The sequence below is a fragment of the Ochotona princeps genome, chromosome 19 (assembly GCF_030435755.1).
Source record: "Ochotona princeps isolate mOchPri1 chromosome 19, mOchPri1.hap1, whole genome shotgun sequence".
NCBI classification, from domain to species: domain Eukaryota; kingdom Metazoa; phylum Chordata; class Mammalia; order Lagomorpha; family Ochotonidae; genus Ochotona; species Ochotona princeps.
Genome location: NC_080850.1, coordinates 29,402,281 through 29,418,238, shown reverse-complemented (window position 1 = coordinate 29,418,238; position 15,958 = coordinate 29,402,281). Strand labels below are relative to the sequence as shown.

General features: G+C 41.4%; 1 protein-coding gene across 1 annotated transcript in view; it reads left to right on the top strand.

The window, feature by feature from the left end:
• NDFIP1 (Nedd4 family interacting protein 1) overlaps positions 1-11,272 on the top strand; it is a 38,647-nt gene extending 27,375 nt beyond the window's left edge. Inside the window, exons 4-8 of the mRNA XM_004586506.3 lie at positions 1,248-1,335; positions 2,480-2,604; positions 3,713-3,779; positions 6,299-6,404; positions 10,291-11,272. Coding sequence (XP_004586563.2) covers positions 1,248-1,335; positions 2,480-2,604; positions 3,713-3,779; positions 6,299-6,402 — 384 coding nt within the window. The 3' untranslated portion in view covers positions 6,403-6,404; positions 10,291-11,272. The remainder of the gene's footprint in view (positions 1-1,247; positions 1,336-2,479; positions 2,605-3,712; positions 3,780-6,298; positions 6,405-10,290) is intronic.
• Positions 11,273-15,958: the final 4,686 nt, after the last annotated feature.

Sequence of the window (15,958 nt, the reverse complement as noted above, 5' to 3'; positions counted from 1 at the left end):
CAAGTCCTTGCCTTGCATCTGCCAGGATCTTATGTGGATGCTGGTTCCGTATCCTGGCTGCTCCACTTCACATCCAGCTCCCCTGCTATGGCTTGGGAAGGCAGTAGAGGATAGCCCAGAGCTTTGAGACTGCACCCGCATGGGAGACCTGGAGGAACCTCCTGGTTCCGGACTTCGGATTGGCTTAGATCTGGCCGTTGCAGCCACTTGGGGAGTGAACTGGGGAACAGAGGATCTTTCACTCTGACTCTTCTCTCTGTAAGTCTGCCTTTCCAATAAAAATAAATAAATATTTAAAAATTGATTAAAATAAATAAATCTTAAAAAAAATATTGAACGTGGGCTGGCATCATGGCTGAACAAGCTAATCCTCCAGCTTTATGCACCTGCATCCCATTTGGGCACTGGCTTGTCTCCCAGCTGTTCCACTTCCCATCACACTCCCTGCTTGTGGCCTGGGAAAGCAGCGAAGGATGGCCCAAGTCCTTGAGACTGCACCTATGTGGGAGACCTGGGAAGAGGCTCCAGGCTCCCAGCTTTGGATCTGCTTAGCTCTGACTACTGTGGCTATTTGGGGAGTGAACCAGGGAATGGAAGATCTTTCTCTGATGTTTCCCCTTTCTGTAAATCTGTCATTGAAATATAAATAAATAAATCTTTTTAAAAATTGTTAGCAAATGTGTTTTTGTTACAGAGTCAGGCAATAGAGGAAGTGAGTTAGAAAATTTAGAAGTTAGCAAAGGAAGCTGCTGCTGACACATCACCTTTTTCAGTCCTGCTGCCCAGGGAACCACTGTTAGCAAGTTCTGTGTGTCTTTCCAAGCGCTTTTCTATATATATCAGTTTTGATTAATGCTAAAATATATGTATTTTTTTCATTTCAGGAGCCTTTCTTGAATTGTGTGCCACTGTGTCATTTTTACTTTTAAGTATATTTTGTTATTTTAACTATTACAACATGTAGACCTGCTCCAGCCACTGCACCCATTTGGGGAGTAAACCAGCCGATGGAAGATCTTTCCACCTCTCTCTTCTTCTCTCTCTTCAACTCTGCCTTTCAAATAAAAACAAATGAATTAAAAAAAAAAAAACAACTATCTAGGACTTGAGTGCTTTATAGCTGTGAATTAAGCCAAAGAAATACATTTTCTTCTTAGTACCCATATTTGCCCGTTACTTAATTTTCCTCGAGCCTTATTTTGCATAGGAATAATTTGTTCTGAAATTACCTTTTTCTATTCCTTCAGGAGGAGGATTTTGTTGGCCGGGATGACTTTGATGATGCTGACCAGCTGAGGATAGGAAACGATGGGATCTTCATGTTAACTTTCTTCAGTGAGTGCCTGCGTTTGGCCATGCCATCTCCGTGGAGCATGGTGCTTTGGATTATGGCTGAAAACAACAAATGAAATAGCCAGCTGAGCTGTAGACTAACACACTATGTGTATTTGGTGTCTTCCTTACTGGGACATTTAGAGTTTAGTACACTTTTTTTTTTTTAAAGAGTTATTTTGTTTTTACTGGAAAGTCAGATATACAGAGAAGAGGAGAGACAGAGAGGAAGATCTTCTATCCGTTGACTCACTCCCCAAGCAGCCGCAACAGCCGGAGCTGTGCCAACCTGAAGCCAGGAGCCAGGAGCTCTTCCTGGTCTCCCATGCAGGTGCGGGGGTCTCAAGGTTTTGGGCCGTCCTCAACTGCTTTCCCAGGCCACAAGCAGGGAGCTGGATGCGAAGAGGGGCCACTGAGATTAGAACTGGCGCCCATATGAGATTCCAGTACGTGCAAGGCAAGGACCTTAGCCACTAGACTACCTTGCGGGTCTCAGTACACTTTTATCTTAATACTCCTTTTAATATTCTGTTTTCATAAAAACTTGTGGGAGATACCATTAAAGCAGTTATAAGGATTTTTGCAGAGCTATAGGGTTCTTTAGATGTAGACTAGGAATTAAGTGCCTTTATCTGATGAATTCTGTTATTTAAGTTCCTATCTTCTGATAGACCAAAGTTAGGCCAGTTTTTCTCCCTTAATGATAGTTTGTATTTTTTTTTTCATGTGCCTCTCACTTAGAGTAAGTAGCCATTTGTTTTATTTGCTTTACTAAAAAGGTAAGCCAGTGCAGTGCTTTTTAAGCTGCCCAGATTCATAGAGCAGGAAGGTGAATGACTTGAGTTACAATATTTGAGGGCACTTTGGTTCAAGACATTGTTTATTGACGTGTCTAGCACTCAGCAAAGAGTGCAGGTCTTAAGGTTGATATCTTGGGAAATACCGGTAGACATGATTGTATAAACCTGGTAATCAGAAATGTTTTGTTGAATTGGGGGCAGACATCAGGCAAGATGTTTTGGGGGAGAAAGGATTTGGGTTTTGAAGGGTGGGGCCTCTTGTAGTCTGGGGAAGTCATTTAAACAGAGGCTCTCTTGTTCTTTGGCCAGGGACCACTTCTGACTTGGTTTTCCCTCTGCTTTTACAGTGGCATTCCTCTTTAATTGGATAGGGTTTTTCCTGTCCTTTTGCCTGACCACCTCCGCTGCCGGAAGGTATGGGGCCATTTCAGGATTTGGTCTCTCTCTAATTAAGTGGATCCTGATTGTCAGGGTAAGTAACACAACAGAGAACGTAGGCTTTGTAGAGACATAGTAATTGTGATGATTCTGAGTTATCTGTGACTCATTTGCATCCTTTTCTCTTTGTTTTATCCACATTTTAAAGACTGTTGATTTGTCCTTGCTTGAGTTTCATGACATTGATCCAAAACCAGCTACAAGTGGTTTATGGACGGCGACTTTGTTGTCAAATATAGAGGTTATTGTTCTGTCCTGTATATTGTTCACCGGCTAACTTTTTTTGTACTGCTTATACTGTGATGACATATGTATATGTTCTGAGGTTACTTCTGTTTATAACACAAAGAAAGTAGCAGTTCTTTGGAGTTCTCATCATAAGCAAACATTCCCTTCCTCGTGTCCACTGTAAACCAGCACAATGGCTGTGTTATTGTTCTCTTGTATATCACAACTTTCAAGAAAACAGAAATTAGTAACCTCTGTTCTTTTTTTAATCAAGTTTTTGGTAGATGGGCTAGATTTTTGTTTATTTATTTTTTGATCGACTACATTTTTAAACTGAATTGAGTGAAGCAGCATCAGTTAAGATGCTTTTGACTATGACAAAGAGTCTGTCTCAAAATGACTTAGTAAGAAACTAGTGGGGGTAGGTCCCTGAAAACAAAGTTGAGAAGATCCACACAAATGTTCCTCAGCTCAGGAGGGACCGTATCCTGATTAACTTTATATCATTAGCCTGAGCAAAGATCCACATTTAAGATTCACAGCATAGTTTGTAGTGAATGTCTGCCAGTTTCATGTCATCGTAGAGTTGGGCCTGTCTGTATTTCTGAGTTTTTTCTTTAAACGAAAGGATGCCTTCTCAGAAGCCCTTAATTCCCCTTGTCCAGGATGACATTCTGTGTGTACTCCTAAGCCAGTCACTGTCAAGAGCATATGATTACTCTCATACATGGCAAAGCTTCCAAGGTTAAGGCTTAGCTGGAGGAGTAGAAACAAGAACAGAATACTTTCATGTACGTAACTGAAGTCATTACAATGGTTAAATGATAGCATTAAGATAAGTAATATTTTTATAGTGTGTGCCTTTAAATGTAAATGTGTCAGAATGTTAGAAAGTATTATGCTTTATTTTTCAGTTTTCCACATACTTTCCTGGATACTTTGATGGTCAGTACTGGCTTTGGTGGGTGTTTCTGGTTTTAGGTAAGTGCTTGTAACATAAGAGAGAAGAGAAAGGGTTACAATACTTGTATGAATAAAATATTCTCAGTAAATTTTTTCTTATCTTACTTTATAGTGATATTAATCATTAATAGTACAATGTTTCTAAATATTTACTTATTTTTAAATGGAAAGTCAGATATACAGAGAGAAGGAGAGATAGAGAGGAAGATCTTCCGTCCAATGATTCATTCCCCAAGTGACTGCAACGGCCAGAGCTGCACCGATCCAAAGCCAGGAATCCAGAGCCTCTTCTGGGTCTCCCATAGGAGTGCAGGGTCCCAAGACCTTGGGCCGTCCTTGACTGCTTTCCCAGGACACAGGCAGGGAACTGGATGGGAAGTGGGGCTGCCAGGATTAGAACTGGTGCCCTCATAGGATCTCATTGCATGCAAGGCGAGAACTTTAGCCATTAGGCTACCGCACTGACACAATAGTACAATTTTTAAAATTTTTCTTTCACAAAGATTTGACTGTTGTCATCATACAGTAGTATGTGCATAAATTTAAAGTTTCTTCGGTTTCTTAGTTGGTTTTCTCTAACCTAGTCTTAAATGCTTCTGCTTGCGTGGTCAAAGGGAGACTAAATAGGTCTGTCCACTTTGTGGTCATACCCGTGGGCATGTTGTAACCAGCAGAACTAACCAGTGGGCCTGTTGTAACCATCTTTGGTTGAACTGTAAGTAGAAAACAGAAAATGCACAAATGTAATTTTGTTTGGTTTAATTTCTGGAAGAACTGCTGTGTTTCCAGAATGCTTTAGTTTGCTGTAGATGAGAATTTGTCTCTCTCTCTCCTTCTCTCCCTCCCTCCCTGCAAACACATCCACACACTACACATCATGTATTTTGGATAATCTTAAAATTATTTTTTTACTCTAAATATATTGATTTTTTAAAAAATTATTTATTTTTATTGCAAAGTCAGATATACAGAGAAGAAGAGAGACAGAGAGGAAGATCTTCTGTCCAATGATTCACTTGCCAAACAGCCACAACAGTCAGCTGAGCCAGTCCGAAGCCAGGAGCCTGGAGTTTCTTCTGGGTCTCCCACATGGGTGCTTTCTCAGGCCACAAGCAGGGAGCTGGATGGGAAGCGGGGCCACCAGGACATGAACCAGGCCCTAAATATTTTAATATTTAAGAATAATAATATTTAAGAAATAAATATTAGGATGTATTATTTTTGTATCTCTGCCTTCTTAATTATTTATAAAGAAAATACATATGGTCTGATAAGAAAGACTGCTGTCCCTGCTATCATATTTACAAAAACAGTAACAGGGTCATTTTGTATCTGATGAAGATGTGATTGCTTCCTTCTTTAACATAACTTTCTCCTGTCTCCTGTTTTGGGTCTTCCCATCTCCTATTTTGGGCTTTCTTGTTATTTCCTTAATTAAGATCCTGGTGGTGTGTTACTGTTGAGTTAGGCTAGTATGGCCTAGAACCCATTCCCATCAGGAACTTCATGGATGCGGGATATGCATTGCTTAGGCTGACAGCCATACATTCCTGCTATGTAACTCAGTGAAGCTGTTTGTTTATAATGTGTTTAAGACTCTGGTACCAATGGCGGACTGTGTGTGGATAACAGGTTAGACTTGTTGAGTCCTGGCTACTATGGCTCTGGTCCAGATCCCTACTAAGTGTCCAGGAAGCAGTCGATGCTGGCTCAAGTAACGGAGTTCCTGTCATCCACTTGGGAGATCCAGATTTTTAGTTCCTGGCTCTTGGCCTCAGCCTGGCCCAGCCCTGGCTCTGGGGGCCATTTGGGAAATGAAGCAGCAGATAAATGATCTCTTTCTCTTTCCTTCCCTCCCCTTCCCTCTCCTTCTTTGCCTTCCAAATAAATAAGTACATCTTTAAAAACAGTACAACTTGTACGTCTCTGAAGCATGTCCACACTGACTCTCAAAGTACAGGCTTGAGTGACTAGATTCTGTTGTGATTATAAAATTTCAGTCAGAAAAGAATTGAGAAATATGAGAGGTCTTCACACAGTTTATGAAAGATGTTCACTTTTTTATCCCATTTCTTCATGAACTTTTAATTATCCTTATTTGAATTGAAAATGAAAATTGCTGTAATAGGTAAGAGAACCCTGACACCTAGTGGACAACATTGTGTATTGTCAACAGAATCCCCAGGACAATTGTTTCTCTTTTTTTTCTAACAAAAACTGCTCTCTTTGGTGGGGAGTGATTAATACCTTTGGAACACTTTTTTTTTTTTGGTTGGGGGGATCCATAAGTAGATTGTGGTACACTTGTCACAGAGGCATCCAAATGTAAGTACGGCCTCAGTTTTTGTTTGCTCTGTTGAAGAATGGACAGTGTGCTGCGAGACTCCTTTGCAGGTTCTGGAGGAAATTGCTCATGTTTTGATTGCTTTAGCAGAAACGTGACAAAGCGCTCCTATCGAAAGGGATATTTCTGGAGAGGGGATCCCAATATGAAAATTATAAGTTAATATTTTTTTCTTTTTTTTTTTTTTAATTAGGCTTTCTGCTGTTTCTCAGGGGATTTATCAATTATGCAAAAGTTCGGAAGATGCCGGAAACTTTCTCAAATCTTCCCCGGACCAGAGTTCTCTTTATTTATTAAAGGTATTGAAAAAAATACATACTCTAGTTCAAGTCTGATCATGTGGTGCGTCACAGGGCTCCGTTCAGCTTTAGAGTGATAGTGTGTGGCAGGAAGGGTTGGGCAAGTCAGTTTCCAAACTGTTCCTAGTCACTAGTTTTTGAAGAGAGTTTCCTGCAAGAGGTTGTTGATGAACACATGTTAGAAGAGCTGCCATGGCAGAGAAGACCTCATCTCATGTTTTGATCGTGGGGGAGGTAGGAGTCTTAGTCATCTCAGGGAGCCAGTGCATTGGCTGCTGGATTGAACCTACATCCTGAAGGTCCCACGGGACGACACTGAGAAGGAATCCTGCAGAGCCCTGTGCCGCAGTATGAAGGCAGCTCCTTTCACTCAGGCTGCTGACAAGCTACCAGGAGTCTCACAGAAGCAGTCATGGAGGCCTTCCTGGTGCCCTCTTCAGAGTCACACTTGATGTTACCATTCTGGCACTGAGGAGGGTCAAATTCAAAGAAAAGAAAGGGGAAAGGAATCTCTTCCTTATCCAAAATAGGAGAGCCAAGCCCTGCCAAGCCTCTTTGGTTGACCTGCAGTTTTCCATAGGAGTTGTTTTCTCTCTTTTCTCAGTAGCTGCCTGAAAGAAGAAATAAGGACTCTTTAAAAATGGTTGACTAGGGGAGAGATCTTTGTTTACAAAATGTGATAGCTCTTCTTGGACTTGGTTCTCTGTTTCTTTGGAGTTTGGGTGACTATGTGGATGGTGGTGAAACACTGAGTGCCACCTGGAGGCCAGGCCAGTAGAAGGCCATAGGCAAAGAAGGTGGGCAGCAGCTGACTTCAGCTTGCTTTCTTTTTTTTTTTTTTTTTTTAAGATTTATTTATTTTCACTGGAAAGGCGGATATACAGAGAGGAGGAGAGACAGAGAGGAAGACCTTCCGTCCGATGGTTCACTCCCCAAGTGGCCACAACGGCTGGAGCTGCGCCAATCCAAAGCCAGGATCCAGGAGCTCTTTTGGGTCTCCCACACGGGTTCAGGGTCCCAAGGCTTTGGGCCATCCTCAACTGCTTTCCCAGGCCACAAGCAGGGAGCTGAATGGGAAGCGGGGTTTCCGGGATTAGACCCGGCGCCCGTATGGATCCCGGCACGTGCAAGGCGAGGACTTGAACCACTATGCTATCGAGCCGGGCCCTGAGGTCAGCTTTCATTTATAGGTTGAATTCCAGCTGATAGGAGTGCCCGTGGGGAAGAGTTTTAGAATTACCAGGGCAGAGCACAGAGCAAAGCAGAGGCAAGGAAGTATGGAGTTTGTTCAACCACACAACTTGGATGCAGCACTTGGGAATGTGAGGGTCAGGACTGGGAAGCCAGCTGAAACTGTGTTCTCACATGCATTGAGTACTAAGCCTGTTTCCTGGGGGAACCAGCAGATGTTGTATGTCATAGTTTACTCACTGAAAGTAGAGCTCTCAGTTTCAAAGACACGGTGATCTCAGAATGTGTGTTTCAAGAAAATGAAGTATCTCCCAGATTAGATTTGCTGGGTACTGGGACAGTCCTGGAAGATTTTAAGCAACAGAATATAATACACTGACCCCTTGTTGAATGCAACTGAATGGCTTTTAAAAAGCATAGTGTAGGAGAGGGGGAAAAAAGCATAGTGTAATAAAGTTTTCCATAAGCCAGATATTCCACAAACCAGGATTTTACATGTGTAATGTACTTACATAAAAAGTAGGCTGCTTAGGTTTGTGTTAAAGTCAGTTGTGTTAAAGGAGTATGTACTTTGATTATGTATTGTTTTTAGGGGAGTCTTTTCTTGCATGTATAAATGTGTTTGGCATGTCATGATTGGAGTTCTACCACGACTTCTGGGACACAGATGGACACTGACACCACTAAACTGGGCCCTGACACCTATTAAGACTTATCAGGTGTCTTCCATTCATTTACCATTGTCATGTCTGATGTTACTTTGTCCCTAGAATGAACTCTTACCCAAGATTGAAAAGTTAACACCTTCGTGCTACAGGTCCTCCTTGTAGAGAGTGCTGATGTTGCCCACAAACTTCCCTGTGGCTATCGGTGTTCAAGATTTCTCTAGGGGACAGATTTCTTGTATTTATTTTGATCTTTGATCTGTGAACTATTTTGTGAGAGTGCATTACCTGTAAAGTCACATCTGGTGTTCTGATTTGAAGGAGACTGTCCATGGTGGTCAAGCTGCTAGAGCCGTGAAGGTGATTGTTTGAAGTCAGGGGCCTGTTGAAGGGCATAGTAACATTTATTTGTTTTTCTGTCTGGTTAGTTTGAAATTCTGTCTGACATGCCCAGAGCATCCCGAGCTCTGAATTAAGGGTTTAGGAACATAAAGCAGCATTCAGCACTCTGATGACTTCCTTGCTAATTTTCAGGGACTCCTCAGGGAGAACCTGAACAGCCCTAATATCCTATGGGACTGAAATGTCCTTTGTTCAGGAAAGGGGTCAGAACCTGCCATCCAGATCCATGCAGGGAATACTTTATTCCTCTAGTTCAGAGGATATTTAATTATAGTTAGGTGTTTTGGAAACCCATCATGTGAAGTATGAAGGCTTTATTTTGTTTTACTGATTTTTCCTTGACTGGATAATGATCTCACCAGTTCAAAGCTGACTTCAGACTTACTTTGCCCAAAAGACATATTTTTAAAATAACTCTGCAATACTTTCTGTGTTCTTCCAAGATTGACATTTTACTAGGAAAGGGTGAGGAATAGTGATTCTTCTAATCAGGCAACCCCAAATACAGTTCAAGCTTGCCAGTGTTCACGGGATCCCCCAAGATTTCTCTGTAAGTGGCTATGGTCTTTGTTAACAAAGCCTACTCGGCACAGGTGGTATGGTCACAGGGACAGCCCAAGGTCCCTTTAAAGAAAGTGGTAAGATTTATTCGGCATACATATGTGGGGCAGAAAGGCTGCCTTCCATCCTCCAAGTCGGTGAGACCTTTGGTGGGGAGCAGGAGAGGGAGGAGTGCTGACCCTTCCAAAATGGGGAATTTGCTGCAATGTTGCTGCAGTGTTGCAGTCTCTCCTCATTGTGCACTGTCTGATCACAAAGGCAGGCCTGAGAGGTGGAGAGGTAAAGGCAGAAGCACCACACAAATATTAGATGAATCCTGCATTTCACAAAATATATGGACATAATTTTGAGAACATTTATTGCAATCATGTATGTTTCAACCTTAAAAAATTAATTTGGGGCTGCATATGCAAGAATACTTAAAAATGCTTAAAAATTAATGCATACAGTTTTAATTATATGTGTTCTGCATGAACTCTTGAAATATCCTCATTTTTGTTATTTTCAGATAAATGTGCCCCAATATACATGGGTGTTGAAGGAAAATTTATTTTTGGAAAATAGTTGATGTCTGAGTTCATAGTTCTTTAACTTTGCTAGGCTGTGTTTCAGCGAAATGTGATACCACCAGCACTGTGGAAGCTGTCCTTGTGTAGACCTGACAGAATTTTCTGGTTAGGTGGCAGCCGCAGGCGGATTAGGTGCCCCTCCGTTTGAATTCTCTCCTGTCCCAACTTTCAGCATTGCTGACAGGATTAAGAGGAGGGGCAAAGTGGAGCTTCTGTTCTGCCCTGTTGCTGAGAAGCCTGAAGAGAGAAACTCCTGACTTTTTATGTGTTTTAGAGAAAGCATTCCAGTTGTTTTTAGTTCTGGGGCTCGGAGAACTTCAAGAACAGAAATGTTAATATTTACTGAGTACTATGATATAGTATATAGTAATCTTCGAGCTACGTTAAAACGCACTTCTTGTGTCTGCAAACATCCTGCCTGCCTTTGTGACTACATCCTTCTCCCAGCCAAAATAACAAGCTAACTGGGTCTCAATATTCAATGTCCTTCTCTGGCAGATGTTTTCTGGCAAAGGCCTTCCTGTGTGTATGAATTCTCTCTCAAGAAGCAAGAGAGCACCTGCAGGAAGTGAATCAAGATGCAGAACACAGAGGAATAATCACCTGCTTTAAAAAAAATAAAGTACTGTTGAAAAAGGTCATTTCTCTCTATTTGTTCCTAGGTGTAAAATTTTAATAGTTAATGCCGAATTCTGTAATCATTGAATCATTAGTGGTTAATGTTTGAAAAAGCTCTTGCAATCAAGTCTGTGATGTATCAATAATGCCTTATATATTGTTTGTAGCCATTTTAAATAGCATGAGCCACGTCCCTGCAGTCAGTAGGGGGCAGTCTTGCTTTATTCATCCTCCATCTCAAAATGAATTTGGAAGCAAACATTTAGTGTAAGATACAGAGAATGCTGGCAATTTGAAGGGGTTTTCTCAAAAGTTAAAACTTATGTTATTATTGCATTTCTGCACATTAATCCATATTTACTGTTAAAAATTAATCTAGAAATGTATTCAGTTGTGTTGTGTGAATATCTGGAAACAATCCTAGTGCAAAATACATTAAAGATGTGGTCAAAAACTGTGTTCTTAATTGGTCAATAATAAACATTAATTTTTTTATATAGTCTGTATTTGAGATTTTACAGTACCTTATTGTGTGATGTATACCTAAGGAAATCTACAGGTGTAACTGTATAACAGAAAGGACAAGGACAAATGCAGCTGAATTGCTAAAATATAACTCTTGATACTCTGCATGATGGCAGTCCCAGAGGATCAAGTATACAAGCAAAGAAAAACAAGCTTGGAACTTTGGAGATGGTCCCTAATATGCTGTACTACTTGCTTTTACAGTGTGTTAGCAGAATCTGATGAGTTATAAACAGAATGATGCGCTTTCTGCCCAAGTGGTAATTCACCTTGGTTTGCAATATTAAATCTGTAAATACAACAGAACATTAATAAATGTCTTGTGTAGCAACTTTTACTGTAGATTAGTGTTTAATTTTTTTATTTACTTTTGTTGGTTGGAAGTTTTTTTTTCTGATCTGACAGAATTATTCAGTAAGTACTTAAAAATACCAAAATTATTATTAAGGTCAGTTCTATTCTTGATTTTACATACAGGAAGTTCCCACCTTTCATATCCTGCTCAATGCGTTCCTAAAAATATGTAAACTTTAGTCTCCAAGAGGTAATGAACTATAATAGAGAGACATTAAATCATTCTGGAATTCCCAATTATGCTTAATTATGTGGACATAAGTGTAGATGCTGGACTTCCATGTTTCCTGCCAGTGCCCTGCATGTATCCTTCCTGTGGGCTCCGCCCAGCTGGCTGGGCTGGGACCTGTGAGCACTTGCATACCTGCGGCCGAAGTGGAGAAGCCTCAGTCCTGTTAATATTCTTCTGGTTGAAGTAAATTCAGAGAACGGTGGTTCTCACACTGTCAGCCATTTAATTCCCCCACCCCATTTCCAGTTACTCAAATAAAATATTTGAAAAAACCAAGAATGCAGCAAGATTTTCCTGTTACGCAAACCAACACCAGCTGAGTATGTTAGCAGTGCGTGTTCCCTTGTGTGCTGCCTACAGACATCCAGAAGCAGCACAAGAAGTCTGCCTAGAGTCCACGTGTAATGCACGATGCTGACACCACGCAGGAGGCTCACACTGCATTGTAATGAGCTTATTGATTACTGCCAATAATAGTATCATATGATCTTGCTCAGAATTTGCATATTGCAATAGAGAAGAGGAAGCTTTAGAAAAATGCTCTGGAGATTTTTTAAATTGTATTATACCAACCATAGAGTTCTTATGACCTGTAATGCACCTTAGAACCAAATAGAAGGGTTATAAATCATAGTAACTCAAACATGGTAGACTGGCTCTGTGTTGCTCCTTGGGGTCCTTGCGCCTTACTTGGTTTTATGTTTTCATTCAGTGAGCTGACATCTTTGCCATTCCCATTTCTACTGGTTCTGTGGCCCTGTAGACTCTGTCAGATGTGAAGCTGTGGTTTGATATGCTTTAAAACCCTAGGCAGGAGGGTGATTTCCCTTTATTCTTTTTTTTCTTTTAAAGATTTATTCATTTTATTACAGCCAGGTATACACAGAGGAGGAGAGACAGAGAGGAAGATCTTCCGTCCGATGATTCACTCCCCAAGTGAGCTGCAACAGGCCGATGTGCGCCGATCCGAAGCCGGGAACCTGGAACCTCTTCCGGGTCTCCCACACGGGTGCAGGGTCCCAATGGGCCATCCTCGACTGCTTTCCCAGGCCACAGGCAGGGAGCTGGATGGGAAGTGGAGCTGCCGGGATTAGAACCAGCGCCCATATGGGATCCCGGGGCGTTCAAGGCGAGGACTTTAGCCGCTAGGCCACGCCACCGGGCCCAATTTCCCTTTATTCTTACAACTGTTATGAAAATGGTAGTCTCTTGAGGTACGTATACTTGGGGCCGTGAGTCATCTGGACTCCTTACTGTCTGGGGCAAAATGTGTTGTCATTTCTCTTATCACCTGGCAGGTTTATAATTAAAAATAACTTGGATAAAAGGGAGGCTGTTATTAATAAATTATTTGGAAAGAAGATCCAGAGGAGCCACTGCTACTTATCTTCAGGTTTTGGGATAAACCAGCCTAGATCCTGGGTTTTGGGACAGCGAGGTCTCTTCTGTGATGACAAGACTTGTTGCCATTTGGAGTTACGCATGGTTGTGCCTAAAGGGGTAAGTGTAGCGATTTTTTCAGAAAGTTCGATTGCTTTGTCTGGAAATTTTAAAAGGCATTATTAAAATTTTCTCGTTAAAAATTGGTAAGACTAAACATCTTTATTAATGGATTCAATTTTCTGTGGAGTGTGAAACAACAGGATTTTTAGTGACATAAATGAGTTTTTTGTTTTTTTAAATAAGTGTCTGACTTGAGCCCCTGGCCCAACAGGAGTCATTAGCAGCACAGATGAAGTTTCTTTTGGCCTTTACAATGTTCTTACACTAAAATCTCCTCCACTTGGCCATGAATTGTTTGTATTCAGTGGAAGGAGTAACTGCAGAGAAGGAGTGTCAGGGCCAATGGAAGTGATAATTTGATTCTAAAGATTGGTTGCCAGAGGTGGCAAGGTACTGGATTAAAAATCCTCAGAAGCAGATCCTAGGAATGGAGCTGTGGCCTCAGCTTCATATCCAGCTCTACGCAATCTTCGTGATGTCCACCCCCCGACCTACCCCTGTCTTCTTGAAGTTGGCACAGTAGAAATTGACATAAAATGAAAACTCAGTTGGTCCTGTTTTTTTTTTTAAGATCTAGCACTTTTTATTTTATTGAAAAATCAGAATTACAGAGAGCAGGAAAGACAGAAAGATCTTTTGTCTGCTGATTCATTCCCCAAGTGGCTGCAACGGCCGGAGCTGAACCAATTCTAAGCCAGGAGCCTGCTCTGGGTTTCCCACACGGGTGCAGGATCCCAAAGCTTTGGACCATCCTCTATTGTTTTCCCAGACCACAAGCAGAGAGCTGGATGGGAAGTAGGACATGAACTAATGCCCACATGGCATCCTGACACATTCAAGGCAAGAACTTCAGCTGCTAGGCTACCATGCTGGGTCTAGCTCTAATTCTTACAAGCACCAATCATCACATTTTATATTCAAGCATGCCTAGAAGACACAGAACGTGTACATATTAAATAGGAGAGAGAGTGTATGTGAATTTTTATTTATTTACTTGAAAGGCAGAGAGAGAGATCTCCCATCAACTTCTCCCATCTCTTCTGGGATGGGATTTGTTTCCCACAGCCTCAACAGCCAGGGCTGGGACAGGCTGAAGCTGAGTCTCCTACATTGGTGGCAGAAACCCAACCATTTGAGCTATCTCCCAGGGTATACATTAGCAGGACTAGGGACAGAGCCAGTGCCTGAATCCTGATATTCCAGTATGGGATGTGGACACGATGCCTCCTGTCAGAGGCCTGCCCCAGCAGAGTATATTTTATGGAAAAGTAATTGTGGCCCTATAACTACCACAGTTTGGTTCTTTGCTGAACCTCAGTGGTGAATCTAGTTAAATCATGTACAAAATGTGGTGTATTAAATTTTCAAGTTCTGTTTGTATTTAATTGGTCCTTTTTTCTTTTAGCTAGTTAGAAGATCTTCACATTTCAGACTTTCTGAAGATAATCTCAGGAATGATAAAAGATACAATGAATTTAAATAATTTTTTCATAAAGGACTTATATATATGTTAAATTTTTTGTTTGACAGTTTTAAGCCTAAATATTATTTACAGTTTGTAAGGTAGATGAGTAGACTGAATCACAGCATTTATTAAACTAAGATTCTCCTGTTTTACTCCTTTTTCTTATACCTGTGTACTTCTGAATATTTGCATAGTTCTGCTCAGACCACCCACAAAAAGTGCTCTTGTTCATTCTTTTGTGAGTCCTACTACTAAAGGAGGCCAGATATATGAAAGAAAAACACAAGCAGTTTGCAAGATGTAGGTGAAGAGTAGGGGAGGTTTTTAGGAGGAAAGGTAGTTGGGGAAACTGATTTTGTGAGCCTGGTGCGGTAGCCTCGTGGCTAAAGTCCTTGCCTTGCATGCAACGGGATCCCATATGGCCCCCACTTCCCATCCAGCTCCCTACTTGTGGCCTGGGAAAGCAGTGGAGGACGGCTCAAAGCCTTGGGGCCCTGTATCCATGTGGGAGACCCGGAAGAGGCTCCTGGCTTTGGATTGGTGCAGCTCTGGCTGTTGCAGCCACTTGAAGAGTGAATCATGCGATGGAAGATCTTCCTCTCTGTCTCTCCTCCTCTCTATATATCTGATTGACTTTCCGACAAAAATTAAATAAATCTTTAAGGAAAAAAAAGCTGATTTTGTAACATCCCATTCTGAGAGGCTGTTTTAGAGCCCGGGTGATGGTATCACCTGCAGTGAATGGAGAGCTGTTCTTCTGAGGCCACTTTCCCTGTCTATAAACCCAGAACTTCCTCTACTGTGTGGCATTTGAAACATCTCAGGCCTCCTGTTATTCTCAGAATCTGCCACTTGTAGAATGAATATATTACTTAAAACTTTGGGGTTAATTCAATGCCTGTTTTACTTAAAATCTTGTTTCATACCTTACTAAGATGTGTTTTTTAAGAGTTAATTCTTGTTAAGTTCTTTAGTTGATGAGTTCGTAAAATATACATTTAAATGCATTTTTAAAGTGATTTACAAAAGAAGATCTCCCATTCATTGGTTCATTTCCCCAAATGGGCGCAACAGCTGGAACTGAGCCTGTCTGAAGCCCAGAACAAGAGCCGCCTCTGGGTCTCTCATGTGGGTGCAGGGTCCCAAGGCTTTGAACCATCCTCTGTTGCTTTCCCAGGCCATAAGCAGGGAACTGGATGGAGAGTGGAGCAGCTGGGTTATGAACTAGTGCCCATAAGGGATGTCAGCATCTCTAGGTGGAGTATTAAACTGTTGAGCCACAGTTTTGCCCCAAAACGCAAATTTCTCAACCTTGAATGCAGAACACATGAAATAGAATTCACATTTGTGGAGGATTTCCCCGGGTTGGAAACTGAGCTGGAGGTGTATGAAACAGACTGCCTAAAGGAGTGTGTGTGCTTTAGCCTAGTCTAACATTGACTAATGTGAACCACTTTAAAAAAAAAAAA